Source organism: Zasmidium cellare (genome assembly GCF_010093935.1).
Source record: "Zasmidium cellare ATCC 36951 unplaced genomic scaffold M409scaffold_13, whole genome shotgun sequence".
In the NCBI taxonomy this organism is placed as follows: Eukaryota; Fungi; Ascomycota; class Dothideomycetes; order Mycosphaerellales; family Mycosphaerellaceae; genus Zasmidium; species Zasmidium cellare.
This window is the reverse complement of record NW_022986957.1, coordinates 276,920-295,770: the sequence shown is the minus strand read 5'-3', so window position 1 is coordinate 295,770 and position 18,851 is coordinate 276,920. Positions and strand designations below refer to the sequence as shown.

General features: G+C 54.3%; 8 protein-coding genes across 8 annotated transcripts; 5 read left to right on the top strand and 3 right to left on the bottom strand.

Annotated features, from left to right (window-relative positions):
• Positions 1-721: 721 nt before the first annotated feature.
• On the top strand, positions 722-1,319 carry M409DRAFT_53423 (uncharacterized protein; the record flags this gene model as incomplete). The annotated part of the gene is made up of 2 exons (XM_033812366.1): positions 722-1,088; positions 1,231-1,319. 2 exons carry the CDS (start codon positions 722-724, stop codon positions 1,317-1,319), a joined length of 456 nt encoding a protein of 151 aa, XP_033668995.1.
• Positions 1,320-1,717: 398 nt separating this feature from the next.
• On the bottom strand, positions 1,718-4,474 carry M409DRAFT_21551 (uncharacterized protein; the record flags this gene model as incomplete). The annotated part of the gene is made up of 1 exon (XM_033805911.1): positions 1,718-4,474. The coding sequence occupies one exon, from the start codon at positions 4,472-4,474 to the stop codon at positions 1,718-1,720; it is 2,757 nt and encodes a 918-aa protein (XP_033668994.1).
• A 1,680-nt stretch (positions 4,475-6,154) lies between these two features.
• M409DRAFT_21550 (uncharacterized protein) lies at positions 6,155-7,418 on the top strand (the record flags this gene model as incomplete). Its single annotated transcript, XM_033805910.1, has 2 exons — positions 6,155-6,175; positions 6,234-7,418. 2 exons carry the CDS (start codon positions 6,155-6,157, stop codon positions 7,416-7,418), a joined length of 1,206 nt encoding a protein of 401 aa, XP_033668993.1.
• Positions 7,419-7,732: 314 nt separating this feature from the next.
• Positions 7,733-8,466, bottom strand: M409DRAFT_53420 (uncharacterized protein; the record flags this gene model as incomplete). The annotated part of the gene is made up of 2 exons (XM_033812365.1): positions 7,733-8,081; positions 8,210-8,466. The coding sequence occupies 2 exons, from the start codon at positions 8,464-8,466 to the stop codon at positions 7,733-7,735; spliced, it is 606 nt and encodes a 201-aa protein (XP_033668992.1).
• Positions 8,467-10,280: 1,814 nt separating this feature from the next.
• Positions 10,281-12,446, top strand: M409DRAFT_21547 (uncharacterized protein; the record flags this gene model as incomplete). Its single annotated transcript, XM_033805909.1, has 2 exons — positions 10,281-10,918; positions 11,045-12,446. 2 exons carry the CDS (start codon positions 10,281-10,283, stop codon positions 12,444-12,446), a joined length of 2,040 nt encoding a protein of 679 aa, XP_033668991.1.
• Positions 12,447-12,505: 59 nt separating this feature from the next.
• M409DRAFT_21546 (uncharacterized protein) lies at positions 12,506-14,200 on the bottom strand (the record flags this gene model as incomplete). The annotated part of the gene is made up of 1 exon (XM_033805908.1): positions 12,506-14,200. One exon carries the CDS (start codon positions 14,198-14,200, stop codon positions 12,506-12,508), a length of 1,695 nt encoding a protein of 564 aa, XP_033668990.1.
• A 515-nt stretch (positions 14,201-14,715) lies between these two features.
• Positions 14,716-15,937, top strand: M409DRAFT_21545 (uncharacterized protein; the record flags this gene model as incomplete). The annotated part of the gene is made up of 4 exons (XM_033805907.1): positions 14,716-14,724; positions 14,778-14,936; positions 14,990-15,236; positions 15,288-15,937. 4 exons carry the CDS (start codon positions 14,716-14,718, stop codon positions 15,935-15,937), a joined length of 1,065 nt encoding a protein of 354 aa, XP_033668989.1.
• Positions 15,938-16,529: 592 nt separating this feature from the next.
• Positions 16,530-18,705, top strand: M409DRAFT_65625 (uncharacterized protein; the record flags this gene model as incomplete). The annotated part of the gene is made up of 2 exons (XM_033816598.1): positions 16,530-16,737; positions 16,799-18,705. The coding sequence occupies 2 exons, from the start codon at positions 16,530-16,532 to the stop codon at positions 18,703-18,705; spliced, it is 2,115 nt and encodes a 704-aa protein (XP_033668988.1).
• Between the last annotated feature and the right edge of the window lie 146 nt (positions 18,706-18,851).

Below are 18,851 nucleotides of genomic sequence, written 5' to 3'. Positions count from 1 at the left end.
ATCTTCAGCCTCGTCTGTAGTGAGACGACACAATCGACTTGTTGTCTCATTCCGTGTGAAGGTTCTTGACATGATGGCTTTTCCATCAAGCCCTTCCAGGACTGCCAGTGATGCATTCGATGAAGAAGCGACACTTCCCACACCCCCAAGTGACACAAAGCTCCACCGTCCCGAGCTCCCCTTCGGAAGCTTCCTGTTCCTTCGCGCCCGATCGGTAACGAATCAGAAGCCGAGTCGGCCCGCTCTCCGGTGCTTTGACTTCGATATCCTTCAACTCGACCAGGGACTCATGTCTGCGTTATATTGCTCACACGATCACGCACACGATTATACATTTAGCGAGCTCACCGAAGACAGACACCGCCGCTGTCCATCGAGTCAAGACTATATTCTTCATCAAGCTATTTCCATTGATTGAAGATTTGTTCCAGTCTGGCTTCTTCTGCTCGTCGACATGACCTTCCACAAAGCAGAGCCATCTCGAATCACCATCTCCTACGTCTGCCATATCCCCTAGCCTGTAAACTCAAGCAACCACGCCATGCCCCAACAGCCCCAACCTCCCTGTCCTCTCCTCCACCATGCAATGCGAAAACCCAATCCCCCCTAAAGCCCCATCCCCAACTCCCATCAACATCACCTCAACCACGAAACAACCACCCACTCCTCCAACAACGACCACACCACACCACACCACACCACACAACAACTACCATCAAAAATGGACCTCACCCCCTCCCCCACCAACAACACAAAACGCTACACCCGCCGCGACTCCGACGCCCCCGAACTCGCCTCGCTCCCCCTCCCCCTCCGCCCCCCAAGCACCGTCTACACCACCGACGCCAAACCCAAACCCACCTCGCGCGTCGTCTCCTTCCAACAACAACAACAACAACACCCCCATGACTACACGATCCCGCGCAGCGACCCAGACTACGGCTCGACGAGGCGGCGGTCGGCGTTTCGGAGGTCCAAGACGTTTTGGGTCGTGGTCGTGTTGGTTATGGCGATGAGTTTGGCCGTGGGTGTGGGGATTGGGTATGCGGTGGGGGTCAATGGAGCGAGGGTTGTGGTGCATACGCCTGGTGAGTAATTTTCCTTTGAGATGGTAGGTGGGGGGAGGTTGGGTTGGATTGGGGCTGATGAGTATCGTGGTGTAGAATCTGTTGGGCAAGCGACGAGGGCTCAGCCTTGAGATGGACATGTTGATGGATATGCGTCAATTAGGGGAGGGTTGGTGGGAGGGAGAAGATGAAAGACCAGAAAAGCGATCAAGTCAGTCAAGTCATGATTACCAGATGCCTGTGCCTATGTAAACACCACCTGCTCTGCCTGCCGCAGTCAATTTGGCATTATTCTCCAACTGCGGCTGCCTCTGCTGCACCAATGAGTTCTGTACTGTGTAAGCAATGCTTCAAAGGACTGTACGATGCCCGAGAAAGAACCGGATGTAGGGGCTTGACCAGAACTCCAGACGCTGATCGATCCCATTTGCCTATTATCCAAAAGAAACACATTTTGTGTTTGGTATAATCCATCCTTTTGTGCAGGTCATTCGTGTCGGAACGTATAAGTAATGAGTTGAGTGGCGTGATGTGTGGCGATGAATCCGGTCGTCACCCATCACTGAACAAGTGATTCCAATTCCTGTGAGATTCGAGTCAAAGCAGTAAATCGAACCGGTCTCATTTCATGTCGAACTGTCGTAACTTCCTCACGTGTAGCTCCTCATGGCATCGAGGTATCCAGTACCACCCTTCAGATCGCGATCGAAGGACTCCGCCACGTCCAAGACACGACGAATGTGAGTCATGGTGAGCTCTGAGCCTTCATTCAGTGCCAAAGCTTGAGCAGTGCGCACCATGTTCTTGATCTGGCGACCGTTGATGCGGTGTCGGGACAGCACGGTGAAGTCTTCTTCGCTGAAGTTGGCGACCTTGGCACCTTCTTGCAGCGCAACTCTCTTGATGAAGTTCTTCCAGACTTCCTTCTTGGCCTTGGGGCTAAGCTCCTCGTAGCGGAGAGCCACGTGGATTCTGGATGAGAACGCGTCATCGAAGGTTTCGACTCTGTTGGTCGTCAGGAAGAGGATGCCTTGGAAGTACTCCAGCAGACGCAAGAAGATGGAGACGAGGGCGTTGCGGTGAATGTCGTGAGCTTCACGTCTCTCCAAGAAAACGTCGGCCTCATCGAGCAACAGCAGCGCACCCCAAGAATGAGCGATGTCAAGAATCTTCTGCAGCTCTTGCTCAAGGCGAGCAGGATCTGTGCCAAGCTCACCGGCCGAAACGATGTACAGAGGACATCGAAGCAGTTCGGAGATACCCTCTGCGGTAAGAGTCTTGCCTGTTCCTGGAGGCCCATGAAGAACGAAGACAAGACCCTTGCCCTTTCCTTGGACGACGTCGTCAATTGCTTGAACAGCGTGGAACTTGTGACTCTCGACCAAGGCGCGGACGGTACTCTTCTTGTCACCCTCAAGCACAAGAGAGCTGAAAGCTTCGTCGTTCCAAACAATATCATGAACACCTGAGAGCGAGAACTCCAGCCAGAGCTTCTCGGAGAATGCAAATCCAAGTACCACCGGCGAAGTGAGCAAAAGCTGTTCCTCGGTGTAGGTTCGCTTCTTGGTCTCTGGATTCTCGAACTTGTCAAGCTGTTCCGGTCGTAGAGGCTCGCCATTCTCATCAACCTCCACAGCAACGAAGTGTGAACCGCCAGAGCCATCCTCAAGCCACTTGTACTTGTACTTTGGTCCCTTGCTGTCTCCACTGCCATCGTTCTGAAGCTCTTCATTGCCGCCCAATGCTTCTTCGCTGTCAGAGTCCGGCTGACAGCAAGAGCAGTCGTCGTCTTCTTCGCTGTCACTGAACAGATCGTCGGCATCCTTTGGCTTGATGACTGAGATCGGGTAGTTGGGGTTGACTCTCCTGAAGGTAGCTGGATCAATCATCACACGACCGTTGATGTTGATCTTGAGAACCTGCTTCTTCTTCTTCATGAAAGCCAAGCCCTTGTGGAACTTGTACTCCATGCCTTCCATTTCGACGAACTGCTGTCCTCGCTGGATGATCTGCTTCTTGATGCCTTCAGGATTCTTGTGATATTTCAAAGGGTAAGCAGAAAGACTGGTGATCTTGCGTGGACCCTTGAATGATTCAATGTCCACTTCGAAGTCGCCCAGTCCGAAGCCCTTGCCGTCGTATTCCAAGTACTTGCCTTCTATGCAGTACCATTCACCTCGAGTCATCGTCTGGTACTTCATGGCGTAGTCGACCTTGAAGCAGCGAGGTTCGTCCCAAGCCCCATAGCAGGATGTGATGGCGATGTCGTTGGGAGTGAAGAGCGCCCAAAGCAGGTCGAAGGTGATGTTGCCAGCTTCAAGAAGTGGGTAAAGTGTCTTCTTAGTTTCAGCGTAGTCGTCGTCGATGTAGCTGACCAACGTCTTGCAAAGAGCCCTCTGTTGCTCCAACTTCTTGATGAGCTTCTTCTTCTTCTCTGCCTTGACCTTTGCTTTTACCGTCTTCTTGTAGTAGGTTCGCAGATCCTCCAGGTACAGGAACAGAAGGTTGGGGTCGATAGTTGGCTCTTCAGCCTCCAAACTCACGCTCTTGCAGTCTTTCATGACATCCGCAAGGACGGCACGGAGCTGCTTCGACTTGATGTCAATGACAGTATTCTGATACTTGTTCTCCCAATCGAAACGTCGCCGCACAAGGAAGGCGAACTCTGCGAACTCGCCTTCGTCATCTTCAGCACTCTCCTTAAGCTTGTAATTGTGGATGGTCGAATCCCACAGCTGATCCACTCGCTTGTACTGGTGTGCATCGCCCTTCTTCGATTTCTGCTTGACGCTCTTTGAGGACTTTGTACTTGATCGTCGCCGCTTCGATTTGGTCGATTTGGGGCTGGTCTTCATCTCGGTAATCTTAGCCATGAGATCCCTGACCTGGACCTCAAGGGCTGAAACATCCTTCTCATCTTCGTCATCCGACGCAGCATCTTCAGACTCTGTCTCGACCCGCTTCGACTTCTTCGCACTTCTCTTCTTCTTCTTGCTGATCTCCTCTTCTGACGAGCTTTCGCTGTCGTCACTGTCCGATTCCTCGCTCTCGCTGTCTGACTCGTACTTCTTGCTCTTTCTCCGCTTCTTATCCTTTGCCTTCCTGGACTGCTTTGCCTTGGACTTCTTCTTCTTCACTTCCTCATCCGACGAACTGTCATCGGAGTCCACCTCTTCTGATTCAGACTCATCATGATCGCTCGAGTCCGAGTCTGAATCACGTGCAGACTTTCGATTGTGCGACTTCTTCACAGCCTTGGACTTCTTCTTGTGCTTGGGTTTGTAGCACTTGCTCTTCTTCTTGGAGAGAGATGTCTTTGCTGGCTCCTCGTCCGCAACAGTGGCAGTGCCTTCAACCTCTGTCCTCTCCGAGTCGGCGGCCGTCTGGTCTTGAGGCTTCTCGTCCATTTTGGAGTGGATCTCTGTACGGTAAGCCGTGATTGGCACAGAACTCGTTCTCTGAGGTGTGTCAGACGGAGTTGACGCAGGCGTAAGGATTGACGGCTCGCCTACGGAAGATGTGTTTGGCGGTGGTGACGTGTCAGTGGCAGCTTGTTGGCTCATAGATGCAGCCGTGTTCTAGAGTAGTGAGACTGGTGGGAGAGCTGTAAGAATGGATGTGGTAGCTTTGCATATGCAAGAGTGGTCTTTCAACGATGTTTCAGTGGCAAATAGCTCGGGAGCATGTGAGAAAGAGCGGTAGTAGTGAGTGAGACAAGGAATGAAGAGGCGGCTCATCAGCGGCCGGAACAGTTTTTGTACTCGTCACATCTGCTGCTGCCGCTGCTGCTGCCAAAGTGAGGCTGAAGGATCGAGCAGGCAGTCACGGATGGACGGTCCTATGGCAGGCGTGGACTGAGCAGCGACTAGGCCGGGACGGCGGCGAGAGGGGACAGAGGGGCGCTGTCTGGTAGCGGACGCGGTGAGGGCGTACAGTACTGAGAGTGCATGTACCGGTGTGGTATCACGGCCAGCGCCACAGCTCAACCTGCATCACCTGCATGAGTGGTTCGCCGGCCTCGTGCGTTGCATGCAGCTGTGCAGCAGTCGGGAAGGCAGGCAGAACGGCTGTGGGGTTCTCTTCTCGCTCCGCCCGGCGACACCGCTGCGTGTATCGATACGGCGACGTGGCTATGTGTCATTGAGGGAGAGTGCACGCTGGGCCAGGCATCTCCGGGCGGCCTCGTTGGCCTCGTTGCTGCTGCTGCTGGTGATGGTCATGCCCAGATCGAGGGCGTGGCTGTGCGAGCTTGTTGCTGCTCATCAACTTGCGATGACACGATCGGCACTCGTTCGATGCTTTGAGCCCTAGCGTTGACGCGCTCGCCGCCTGGGATTAGGATCACGTGGCAAGGAAGGATTGGACGATAGGGAGGCCGAACTTCACCAGTCATCACCTCGTCCCGTCTTGACAGGTCGACATCTTCGGGACTGGACCAAAGGATGATACTTGCTGACGAGGATCGCCACGGGTCAACTCCGATACATGTACTCAGTCAGAGAAGGGGCCAAACACCCAAGTCAAGGTTCGAGTGAGGACTTGGCACAGTACTAACACACCTCAAAGCCCAACTACTCGTTATCAGCGTTATACCGGCGATGATGCTGACTACGGGCTGCCTGCCGCCAGCAGACCACCCAGAGAATGAGATCTGGGCCGCAGCATTTACTGGAATCGAAAGACTGGACCGTAGCCAGCTCCATGATCCAGCTCCGAGTGGTTCTCAATCCCTCCCTTGGATAGCATTCCTCTGTACAGTGGTGCTGCTATCTCGCCCGTGATAGCCTCCATGACCTCCTCCTCGTCGTCCTTCTCCTCCTGTATCTCCGTGGTCCTTGGCAAGTTCACTCGATGCGGTGCATCGCGCCAAGAGGTACGGTTGGGCAAATATCGAAGGCCTTGGAAGACCTCGTGGCCTATACCAACCCGCACAGTGCACTCAAGAAGCCACTAACCGTGGCTCTCTCGCTGCAAAAAGCCACAGAGTCCTGGGCAAAGCTTAGGAGACGGTGTCAGTATGTCGTGATGACTGAGCACAGTCAACGCCCCGAAGGTAGAGATGTTCTCGATGCATTGGTTGAAATACCATGGCTTCCTACACCCTCGAGGTGAGTACTGCTCCTCACTTCAAGAACGCAGAGCTGCGGGACTTGACACGGGCCCAAGAAAGTCATGATTCCTCGTTCCAGCTTCTTCCTCTGGTGGTACCTCTGTTCTCTTTCGTTCCCTCAAGATGCATACTGCAACCCTCCTCCAAGTTCTCTTACAGCATCGAACACCGGATCTCCCATTCGAACGATATACCAATGGCCGAACAATACCGCAGTGGAGAATCTGGCCATTCGCTCCAACGGAATGATCCTCGCCACGATCCTCAACTCGCCCGAGGTATGGCAGGTTGATCCCGTCCGCGAGACTGCCACGCTCTTGTACAGGTTTCCGGCCGCAGCATCGGCACTAGGCATTGCTGAAGTTGAGCACGATGCGTTCGCTGTGGCTGTGGGGAACTTTACCCTCTCTGACCTGAGCGAGGGCCTTGGCAGTTGGGCAATATGGACGGTCGATTTCAATGGGAGAAGGGGAAATGATCATGTTTCTTGGTCAGCTTGGGGTAGATGGCGGAACAAGCGCAATGACAGAGGACGGAGACCTTCATCGCAACCTCACATCCAAAGAGTCGCCCCCATCCCAAGCGTCTTCTCCATCAACGGCGTCACCAGCATCACAAACTCCAGCCTCATCCTCCTAGCCGTCACCGACGCATCGAACGCCCGAGTCGGCTCCTTCGACATCGCCACCGGGACATATTCCACCGCCATCTCCAGCGCCTCCTTCCCAAACCAAGGCGGCGCAGACATCAACGGTCTAGCCACGTCCTACGAAAACAACCAACTGACTCTATACGCCACCTTCAACGGCGGTGAGCCCGTATTCGGCAGAATTCCCATCCACAAGAACGGCACCGCAGCGGCGGCCTTCGAAGTCCTTTTGGACAAACCCGCCTGGCCGACCAACGCTGACGCTCCTCAAGGCGCCGACGGTATCACCCTCGGCAGATCAGGCACTGTCTGGCTTGCCACAAATTCGGGCAATCAAGTCGTTCGAGCGAGCACGGTGGACAGTCCAAGCGATGCAGTCGTGTTGGCAGGAGGTCCTAACGATACGCTTATTGCTGGGCCTACTGCGCTTCAGTTCGGAAGGACTAGATGGGATGAGGACGTGTTGTATCTTAGTCTGACGGGTGGCTTTGCGTATCCAGGCGCGACTGGTGTAGTGGGAGGGCGAGTTGTTGCGTTGGATACTTCGCGTTTAGAACAACCCTTCGAAGATCAATGGATAGATGGAACTTGATAATGAAGTGAAGGAAAAGTGAGTCTACTAGTGAAGATCAAGATAAAGTGCAAGTGAGGCTTCAAGTGATACAACGAGGGTATTCTGTGAAGACGCAAGAACGACGTGCCATCCGCTGCCCCGGTTTCTCGCCCGACTGAGTTTGAACTGTATGTTTGGTTGCTTTTATGAGACTGATCCCCGGGAATGGGGAGGGATCTTGCAATTTGAGCAGAATCAGGATTTGGGAAGGTACGCAGCGAATACACTTCCCAGCCTCTCCCCCTTCCGGTCCAGTCTACCCCCTCATCCCCCATATCGCACCTCCGACCACGCTACCCAAACGCTGCTTGACCGCCAGACGAACACCCCGAGAAGTCGAGATCCGGACCACAATACTTCGTAGAATCAAAAGACTTCACCGGCCCAACGAGAAGATAACCCGCACACGAGCCGCCATGATCCAACTTCAAGCACTCCGTAGCGCAAATCTTGCCCCCATCGACCGTCTTCAAGTGATTTTCGATCCCGCCCTTGATGGTGTCTCGCTGCGCCGTGGTGCTGCAATCTCCCCCGTAGGCTTGGAACTTGAATTGCAGTTCTCTGTAGGCGCCTGTCTCCACGTTGCAGGCGAAGTCAGAGTGCGCGCGGTCGTACATTAGGTTGCCGACGTTGTTGACGAAGCTATTCCTCACATTAGCGCTATTCATCGCGCGATAAGTTCGGCTCTCGCCATGCTCGGACGACGATTCGGTGGCATGGTAGGACTCGTTTTCGTGGGGATAGGGGAAGGGTAAAGATGGTTCACATACTCAACTAGCCACCCATTGCCCGCGGTGTTGATGAGCACCACACAAGAGGACGCAGTCACGATAGCTTCGCACACCCCGATCTGCCGGCGCTTCTCCAGGGGCCCGGTCTCATTGAGCGCCGTGCTGTTGAACGGCCGGGTGAGGTCGTAGTGCGCCCAGCGATCGGGTGAGTTGGTCTCGGTCAATCGCGAATTCGTAGATGATGAGCTGGGCAGCGCAAAGGAGGTTGCCGCGAAGGCTAGGAGGGAAAGCTGCATCGTTGAGGTAGGAGGAGAGGTTGATTATCAGGAGCACGAAGGGGATGAGCTCTCCTATGGCCGCGGCGAGGAGGAGGGGGTATTCGAGCGCGAGACGAGGGTTGCTGAGGAAGATGCGCGTGAACTTCATGGGTTGATGGTTCACCTGCCCTTCATCGCGCGCGGCGGCCATATTTGTATTCTGGTGAAGGGAGTTCTCTCTCTCGAGCGCGATGGAGGGGACTGTGGTGTCGATGGAGCGCTTGACTGGTTTTCTTCGGGCGGCGTAGTTGGGCGTGATAAGCGTGGCAGGGAAGTTCTTGATGTCTCTCGTGTTTGATCCACCCTGGAAGAATGTTGGTGGTCCACAGCCTGTGCCTCTCACGACGAGCACGGTAGGTTGTGAAGTTGTCGGGATAATGAGATGAATTGTACAGCCTCTCTGTGCGTCGGAGAGCTACTCTTGAAATCCACTCCCTTCGCTAGCAAGGGTTTGAGCGAATCGGACCTGTCGAAAACGCTGGCAAGCTAAAGTCCATTATTCTCGGAGAGACTGTACGCGGACGGATGAAGTAATCCCAGAAGGTCCATCCCAAAGATTGTGCTCCCGGCAAGCTCAAAGAAATACCCGCTGCAGACGATCAAGGAGCAAGTCATTCACTTGCGGCGCGACTAGTGCCGAATCCTTCAGTGGACCCTCCTGCTTCACACAAAACACCAATGCACACGTTTTCAAGGCCAATGGGGCGGCCGCCTGTATGAGACACTCTCCAGCCTATGAGCACCACGACATGGTCACCACAATATGGTCCCATCAGCATTTCGGAAGTTCAGCCGCATTGCCACTCCTAATGCGATGTGACACAACGTGGTGGATGCGAGATCTGCCGTGGTGATTGCGGCTTGTTGGTGACAAGCATCGACTTCCTTCGTTGGACTTTGGCTGTGTCGTCCAGGAAAACGACCGAGCCGGACGTATGAGAAGGCATCCACTCTGCAGAATAGTAGGAATAGGGCATCGCATTCCTCGTTTGATAAGTGCGATGGGACGCTATGTTGGTGCCTCAGGCAGCACATCCTCCCAGGAACGCTTTCCTGCGTTCAAGGCGGTCCGGACTCCTCTGATGTCAAGGCCATTGTAACAATCCATTTCACCAGAAGTGAGCACTCACACACATAACTCGCCAAGTGCCATCAAAGCAGCATTGCTCGGACGAGCATCGCGTGGGCGAGACGACGCGACCACGATTGCTGTCGCCAAAAACGACGAGTTATGGTGATGGTGCCTTCACGATTCGTCCCAAAATCCAATTCACAGCATGAGCTGCAACGGAGTGACGGCGATTAGACGTACGGCACACCATGCTGCACAGGTAAGATGCTGTTCATATGTTGTTGCGCGAGTAGAAAGAGGAAAGTGTCGCCGAAGGGGACAGAAAGCCTCAGTGACGTCCAGCCACCAAAAGTGGTGGGCACAATCACTTCACCTACATTCATGCAACCCTGCTTCCAGCAATTCGTAGGCTCCCAATATTTGGCTGGATACAGAAAGAGAACAGCTCGACTCATGGAAGGGGAACAAATTGGATGGCATGGCACTGCTTGACAAGACCACGAAACAACACGCTTGGCGGTGAAGCTCGCGACTTGTTTTGGCGAATGTAGCCATCTTATCGGCAGCACGACGAGGTCACTCAAGTCACTCAACTCATAAACCCGGTGCATCCCCCAAGTTGCATCAGCTCACCACGTGGAACCCTGGATGCCGCACATGTCCTCAAGTCTGGAGCTGCCTGTACGGGAGTCGACGTGCGACCTTCGCCAAACATGACACCATGACCACCACCACGGCCAAAATCCCACGCACGGGGCCTGATCATGCAGCTAACGGCACCACCAAACGGAGCCGGCCATGCGATGCGTGTCGACGACGCAAGTCCAAATGCGTGACCGAAGAGGGCCAAACCGTATGTGTTCTGTGCGCCTTCCACAATCAAGAATGTCTCTATCTCGAAGCTCCCCAACCACGGAAGCGAACCCTTCCCAGTGGCACGACAGACGCACAGTCTCCTTCGAAGAGAAGTCGGACGATCCTGATCAAGCCGGGCACAGGAGTCGAGGAGTACGATACTCTACCGGGCCCGTCTTTATTGAAGCGCACTCTCGGCTTGCAGAATCGCCACCACTCGGAATACGTGGGACCCAATGCCATCCCAGACGTCTATAGTGGCCTGCCTACCGATGTGAGGGACAACAGCGCCCACGAATCTAACAAGCCTTCCGCAGACTATGTGAGATTCGTGCATCCTCTCGCAGCTTTCCGAATCATTCCGGATGCGTCAACGTCAGGCTGGGACCAGGAGCGTACCGACATTGACGAGATTGAAAACACGGCTCAGGGACATGGGGCAGAACTGGTAGAACTGTACTTCAGAATCGTCCATCCTAGCTTTCCAGTTCTGCACAAAGATGTGTAAGTCATGTAGAGCATCCGTTCATTTGAGATGTGGCGGCCATAGTGCGATTAGATCGACATTGCCACGGATCATCTCAACGGAGAGCGTGTGTCGATTTCTTCATCATGCTGACTTGCTGCTAGATTCCTCGAGAAGTATGAGCGCTCGTATCGAGAGTTTTCCCCACCCTTGCTCGCTGCGGTATATCTCCTGGCTTCAGGATACTGGAGCTACAGCGAATCGCTGCAGAAAGCCCGGCCTATTGATGCGGTAGCACTCCAGACCCTGGCCTTCAACGCTCTACAGAATACGATGCGTCGCCCGAAGCTCTCCACCCTGCAGGCCGGATTACTCTTATCTCAGTACCAAAAAGCTTTCATGGGGGCTGTCCCTAACGAGCGGCGAGATCGCTTGACCGTACAGCTCGTCAATCTTGCCCACAGCCTCGGTCTCCACCTGGATTGTTCGTATTGGGATATACCAGACTGGGAGATTGGGTTGAGAAGGAGAATTGGCTGGGCGTTATTCATGCAAGACAAGTGGAGTGCTCTTCTGGAAAGCCGGCCATCACTTATCATACACGACGACTGGGACGTGCAAGATCTATCCGAGGACGACTTTCCCGAGACCATAGAGGACGATCAGGAAGGCAGCAGCGAAGTGGTGAGAGGGCGGCTAGTCTTCACCCATATGGCTCACTTATCAGTCATCCTCTCGGAGATTCTGCGTCTTGTCTTTTCGTCACGGGCAAGGCGAAGGATTGACAGTACTCCAGACAAACTCACATTGCTTCTCGAGCAGGTCAAGCCACTGCAGATCAGACTTAAGGATTGGTTCTCAACGCTACCCGAGTCGCTGAAGATGGACACGGCTGCCTCGATGAAGCTGTCTTCTGTCGGTTATCTACGACTCTGTTACTTGATGGTCGAAGTCTGCCTTCATCGACGTCTCATTCGGACCCTCGTGAGCACGGAGCTTCCCAACCCAACAGCAGCACACGCCTGTAGAGCTGCCGCCAATGAAAGATTCGTCAACGCCACCGACTTTGTGCAGCGCCTCCAGGCCCAACACCTAGCCTCATTCTGGTACTTCGCATCGGCAAAATGCTGTGCCCTCATCCACGCTTTCGGTCAAGTGCTCGAGACTACCGCTCAGAGCGAAGAGGAGAAAGCATTCTACTCTAGAAAGCTCAAGGAGTTCAAATGGGCCCTCAAGGTTAACAGCGAGGCCGGCGCAAGCTTCATGAAGCAAGCTCTCGCCCTTATCAATCACTCGATTCGGATCACATCCCAACCCTTCGACCCCGGCTCCAACATGACGAGTCCTGCTTCCGTCGGCTTCCTACCTCAGGCAGCGGAGGCTTCGCCAGAACAACATCAGACCCAGTGGATGCCGAACAACATGGTGGAGAACGGGAATATACCTTATGGAGCTTTCCATGGTGACTACAGCGCGCTTGACAACTCGATCTTCCCCGACACGGACGCGATGTTTTCACAATTTCAGAGTGACCTCGATGGTACATGGCTATCTGGACTCAGCTAATCTACAAAACTGGAGGTATCTTGCTTTTCAAGGAAATATCGAATACATTATCATCATCGTTAGACATCATAAAGCTCCCTGCTGTGCTTCCTTGGTTCGACTGAGATCTCGACCTCTTCCTTGTTCGGCAGCTTCTCTCCATCTTCATCGTACTCCACGCCTTCGACGACCTGGTCATCGTCGTAGATGCTTTCTGGGAGGAGAGTCTCCTTGGCCGGGAAGAAATACGACACGGCGTAATAGAGGACTGCGGCGTTGACAAGGCCATAGATGTAGTTGATGTCGTAAAGATGGACAATTCCAGCCGACAGCTTGATATCTGGATTGACTGCTTGGGCGAGACCAGGGATGTTGGGAGTCACGCTGACGAGGAAGGCCAGCGCTGCTCGCCAGTTGAAGCCGTGCCAGTAGTGGTATCGCTTGTTGCGACGATACAGACTTGGAACATCAATGTGGCGTCGCTTGACCAGCCAGTAATCGCAAGCCAGGATAGCAGAGATGGGTGCGAGGAAGATTGCCAGCCCAGCCATGAATGTCAGCAAGGACTGCGCGCTCGACACAATCTTCCAAGGCACCATGGCCCAGCCAGCGATGATCGTGGCGAAGATGACACCACGACGGATGCTGATGTACTTCGGGAACAGGCTGACCATGTCGTTGGCGTAGGAGATGACGTTGGCGGACAAGTTCGTTCCGATCTGGGCCACGACCCAGCAGAAGCCAACGAAGAAGGCACCGCAGCGTCCAGCTGGTCCTTCCCACTTGGAGGCGAGAGTCAAAGGATCCCATATGTATTCGCCGTAGACGACCTTGGCCGCTGAGCAGGAGATGATACCGAAGATGCCCAGCATGGTCGCGATGAAAGGGAGGAAGAATCCCTGCCAGTACACGCCCCGCGGGTTTTTGAGGTATCTGGTGAAGTCGGGCACGTTGGTAGCCATTGTCGCCCAGCCGCCCGCCACGGACATCATACTGGCCAGAATCAGCCACGACCGCTCCGAGCCATGGACCTGGTACTCCTGATTCCAGATATCACCCGAACCACCCGCCTTCACCGTCATCGCCACGACCGTGCCAACACTCGCCGTAACCGTAACAACCACCTTGAAGACAAAGAACCACTTCAGCTTATGTGGCGGGATCAGCAAAATCGGAAACTGCACACTCCAAAAGATGAAATGCGACAGCAACTGCTGGCTCGTAATCCCCGCTGACGCCGGGAGATGGTTGGGGATATTGAGATAACTCGGCCAGATCGCCCGGATGATCTGCGTCATGGCTGTCGACCCTGTGTACGTCTGGATGGCGTGCCAGAAGAGCGCGGTGATCATGCGAACGATGACGGCGAAGCGCGCGAAGAAGAAGCCGAAGGAGGAGCGCACTGCTACAGGGAAGGGGACGTGTAGATGCGCTCCGATGGCGCCGTTCAGCACGAGTGGGATCGCGGTGATGGAGAGGCCTAGGATGATCGAGTAAATCGCCTCGCGCCAGGTTAGACCCAGGGCGATGATGGATGCTGGTGCCATCCAGCCCTGAGCGTTGAGAGAATCCGATATCCAGAAACCGAATATTGTGAGCGACGTCCAGGTTCTACGCTCCTCGGGTGTCACGTCCATGTCAATATTGGAGTAGGTGCCCTTGTCGGAGAAGGAGGTGGACTGTTTGGGCAAAATCCATCCCGAGGGCTTGGTTTTCGCTTTGAGATTGGTCTTGACCGTCTCGAGACGTTGACGAACGACTGTAGAGGCAGTCATCGTTGCGATGGCCCAGCAGGTCGTGGGTTATGCGGGATAGTTGAGAGATTGACGATGAAATCCAAACTCGAATCCGAGAGAGAAAGATCGCTGTACTTATGCACCTTCAACTCGATACATCGTTTGCCATGCTTGTTATCGCAACACTCTAGCCTCCACATACCACGAGGCAAAGAGACAGAGATAGATTCCCCACAAAATCTTACCCTCGAAAGTCAGCGAATCCTTGCCGATGGCGTGGGAGTGGCAGGTCTTATCAGAGTTCCTGGAGATACCCTACGCCGATCTGGGCGTCTCTCGCCGCCGGCGGCCACGGCAGATGGCACACGGAGCATGCAGATGGAGCATTAGAGATACACATAGCTTTGCAGGAATGGCTGCGACTGTTTATTTGTTGCATTGCTTTTCAAAGTCTATTCGTTCTGTTCGGACGTTTAGAGTTCAAGCCTTGTATGCCAGTTCGCTTGTTCCTCACCAGAGATATTTAGGTCGACAGCACGTGACGAGAGTTGCGAATGGAGCAGGTAGATGGAGAGAACATGGTACTTGCATATGTGGTTGACTAATCAAGAGACAGTTTACTTCGTTCTCTGGCCGGAAGAGGCAGTTGGCGGGCAATACCGTGAGGAAGGCGGATTTTGATGAGATTCCGACGATTTCTCTGCGTGCCCCTGAAGAACGGATTATTGAGCAGTTGAGGGATGCGTGTACGAGGGTTGGGTTCTTCTATATCAAGGTATGTTGGCCCTTGAGAGAGATTGTGTGGATGCTTACCGGTGGTTCTCTCAGGATCATGATGTGCCCCAAGGAACGATCGATCAAATCTTCGCAACGGCGAAGGAGTTTTTCGATCAGCCCCTTGATACGAAATCGGAAATACATTACAAGAAGTCGTCCATCTTGAGGGGGTATGAGCCCATGGCTGAGGTCCGTACCGACGAAACGAAGAAGGCAGACTTGAATGAAGCCTTCAACTGTGGGTATGAGGCAGACCTGGACCCGACGCAAGATAACGAAGCTCGGGAAGAGTCGAAAGGTAAACCCCACGCGCAAGGTAACGAGGTTCCAACTCGCTGACTCGAGATAGATGCTGCGAATGAAACCCCAATGCAAGGCCCGAACGCCTGGCCATCGATGCCTGGATTCAAAGACAGCGTAGCTGCCTATTATGGCGAAGTCCTGACGCTGGCCAGACGCATGGTGCGGCTGTTCGCAAAGGTCCTGGAGCTCCCGGCCGATCACTTCGACAAATCGGTCTCGAAACCAGGCGCCATGCTCAGACTGCTCAAGTACCCAGTACAAGATCCGTCCCAGCCAGACGCACTCGGGATCGGCGCGCACACAGACATCGAGGCCTTCACGATACTCTGCCAAGGGTCTCAACCAGCACTACAGATCCTCAACGCCGAAGGCCAATGGATCCAAGCGCCTCCCGTCCCAGGGACATTCGTCGTGAACATCGGGGACATGCTGAGTCGCTGGTCCAACGACGTGTTTATCTCGACGGTACACCGCGTGCATGCGAGCTGCGAGCGCTACTCGATTCCTTTCTTCTTTGGTCCGAGCTACGATACCGTCTTGCATCCTCTGCCGACTTGCGTCGGTGAGACGGGCGAGGCAGCGTACGAGCCAATCGTCGCGGGGGACTATGTCTGGCAGCGACTGGCGAGGTCGAGGCTTAGCAAGGAGGAGGCGGAGAGCAAGTCTTTCGTCCAGGCGCCCGCGGCGGCGGCGTGAGTTGAAGGCGGTATATCTTGATAGCTATGCAATTCGAGTCTTTCAGCACTGGGCGTGTCGTTATTGCTTGTTTGGTCAATTCATCGTGTCTGGTGGGACCGTGGCTGGCAATCGGGATCGCGGCCGGCGTATCTGGTGGCTCGTAGCAATGGCACAGCGATGCCTCGTCTCTATGATTGCAGTCATTGCCCGCGGCTCACCATCAAGGCCGTTGACAGAGACGCGTAGGGATGGTGTCGGGAAGAAGTCGAGTCTTGGCCCTAAGTTCTAGCCCGCGGCCGCGCACGGCCACACATTCACTCACTCAGCAATCGCCGACGGCCGGGCTGTCGAACTCCACCTTCGCGCGGCGGGCCTCCCTTATCAACGCTGCCACACGACACGCCGTATGCACCCTCACGTGTCGCCAGGACCCTTCAGAGCCCTGCGGCGGCCGCGGGGAGTCGTGAGGTAAGTAAGTACCTGAGATCTGATCATCTTTTCCAAAAGGTAGGTGGAGAAATAGGCGCCCTGTTTTAACAGCCACGACTCCTCTTTTCGAGCTCGTCTTCTTACCCTTTCGTACACCATCATCAATATGTCTTCATCCGTCATGGAGCTGCCTTCAGCGCGGCCGTATGCCTTCAAGTTCCGGCCAGAATCGACCGCACTGATCATTATCGATATGCAGCGAGATTTTGTGGATTACAATGGCTTTGGAACGATTCAGTGCGGCAATGATGAGATCTTCAAGAAAGTCAGGGATATTGTGCCCAGGTGTCAACGTGCGCTTGAAACGGCGAGAGCTATGGGTCTTTATGGTACGTACAGAGATACGAAATTTTCTAGAGCCTAATGGCTAATATGACTACTTCCTCACAGTTGTCCATACTCGAGAAGGCCACAAACCAGATCTATCCGATCTACCACCTTCCAAGAAACTGCGACAAATCTCTGCTCCAAGCGGTCATCATACCATGGGTATTGGAGACCAAGGTCCAATGGGACGACTACTTGTTCGCGGCGAGTACGGCCACGACATCATCGACGAGCTCAAACCCATCCCCGGCGAGGTAGTCATCGACAAACCTGGCAAAGGCTCTATGTGGGACACAACCCTCCACCGATCGCTCCTTGCTCGAGGAATCACGCATTTGCTGTTCGCTGGAGTTACGACAGAATGCTGCGTCAACACCACGGCAAGAGAATGTGCGGATCGAGGGTTCGAGTTCTGCATCTTGGACGATCTAACGGATGGATTCTATCAGCCTTTCTACACTAGCACTCTGGATATGCTATGCTCCTACGATGGACTTTTTGGCTTCGTTGGTAACTCGTCCGAGTTTGTGAAGCATGCTCCTGTGCAGACTCAGACTCCACCGGCAACTCCACCAGGATTTGTCGGAGATATTTCGCTACAAGGCCTTCGAGATCAGTACAAAAGTGGACAGGTGCGGCCTTCGGACATTGTCAAAGAGATCACATTACGGATTGAAGAATACAAGAAGAAAGACCCTGCGGTGTGGATTTATGTGCAGAGCGCAGACGACCTTCTCAAAGCCGCACAAGCTGTGGAAACTCGATTTGCGGGCCTACCGAAGCCAGAGCTCTACGGCGTCCCCTTCGCAGTAAAAGACAACATCGACGTCGCCGGCGTGCCTACAACCGCCAGCACCGAGGCCTATGTATACACCCCAAAGGAGAGCGCCAAGGTCGTCGACGCAATCATCGCAGCCGGTGGCATCTTCGTGGGCAAGACGAACCTCGACCAACTTGCCACAGGCCTATCAGGCTGCAGATCACCCTACGGCACACCCCGAAGCATCTATGGCAACAACTATATATCAGGAGGCTCATCGTCTGGATCCGCCGTCGCGGTCGCAGCAGGACTCGTCTCATTCACACTTGCAACAGACACCGCAGGCTCAGGACGAGTGCCTGCCGCGTACAACGGTATCACAGGCTTCAAGCCCACAAAAGGCACCTTCAGTGCGAAAGGCCTCGTCCCAGCTTGCAAGAGCCTCGATACAATCACGATTATGGCGCCCACCGTCGAAGAGGCCCGGAAAGTCTGGCTTGCAGTCGATCACGGCCCCGACCTAGACGACCCCTACGCAAAGCCGCAACAGTCGTTTGCTCTCTGGCACGCAGATTTGCGTGGCGTCAAAGCAGGAGGATTCAAATTCGGTGTGCCACCGGCTGCCGCACTGGAATACTGCGACGAAACCTATCAACAACAATTCTCATCCTCAATCGACCGACTAAAACGAGCCGGCGGCGTCCCTCAAGAAGTCAACTGGACGCCCTTCGAAGAAGGTAGCAACCTTCTCTACGAAGCCTCCCTAGTACAAGAACGCATAGCAAGCATAGGACCCGAGTTCATCGCCAACAACGTCCATACGTTCCAGCCAGCTACCAAGGAGCTGTACACCGCCGCGCTGAACAAGCCAGTCAAGCCCTGGCAGGTCTTCCAGGACCAACACAAACAAGCACAATATACGCGCGAGGCAGCAAAGATCTTCCAAGATATCGATGTGTTGCTTGTGCCCACGACGGTGACGCATCCTACGGTGGCGGAGATGGACGCTGACCCTGTTGCGTTGAATGCGAAGCTGGGGTATTTTACGCATTTCGGCAATGTGCTGGATCTATGTGGTATTGCTGTGCCTGCGTCGATGTATCAGAGCAGCAGTGGGGAAAAGCTGCCGTTCGGGGTGACGCTGCTGGGTGCCTCGGGGACGGACGGGAAGGTGTTTGATATCGCCAGGGAGTTTGAGCGGACAGAATGATCTTTCGAATGGAGCCGAGGTCTGTGGCTTTAAGGATGCATAGCGGAGGAGTTTGGGACGCATGGTATATGCATGGAATCAAGGTCGTAACGACGCACAGAATGATCAATGGACATATCTGAAGCTCACCCACGCCCCCCGGAAGT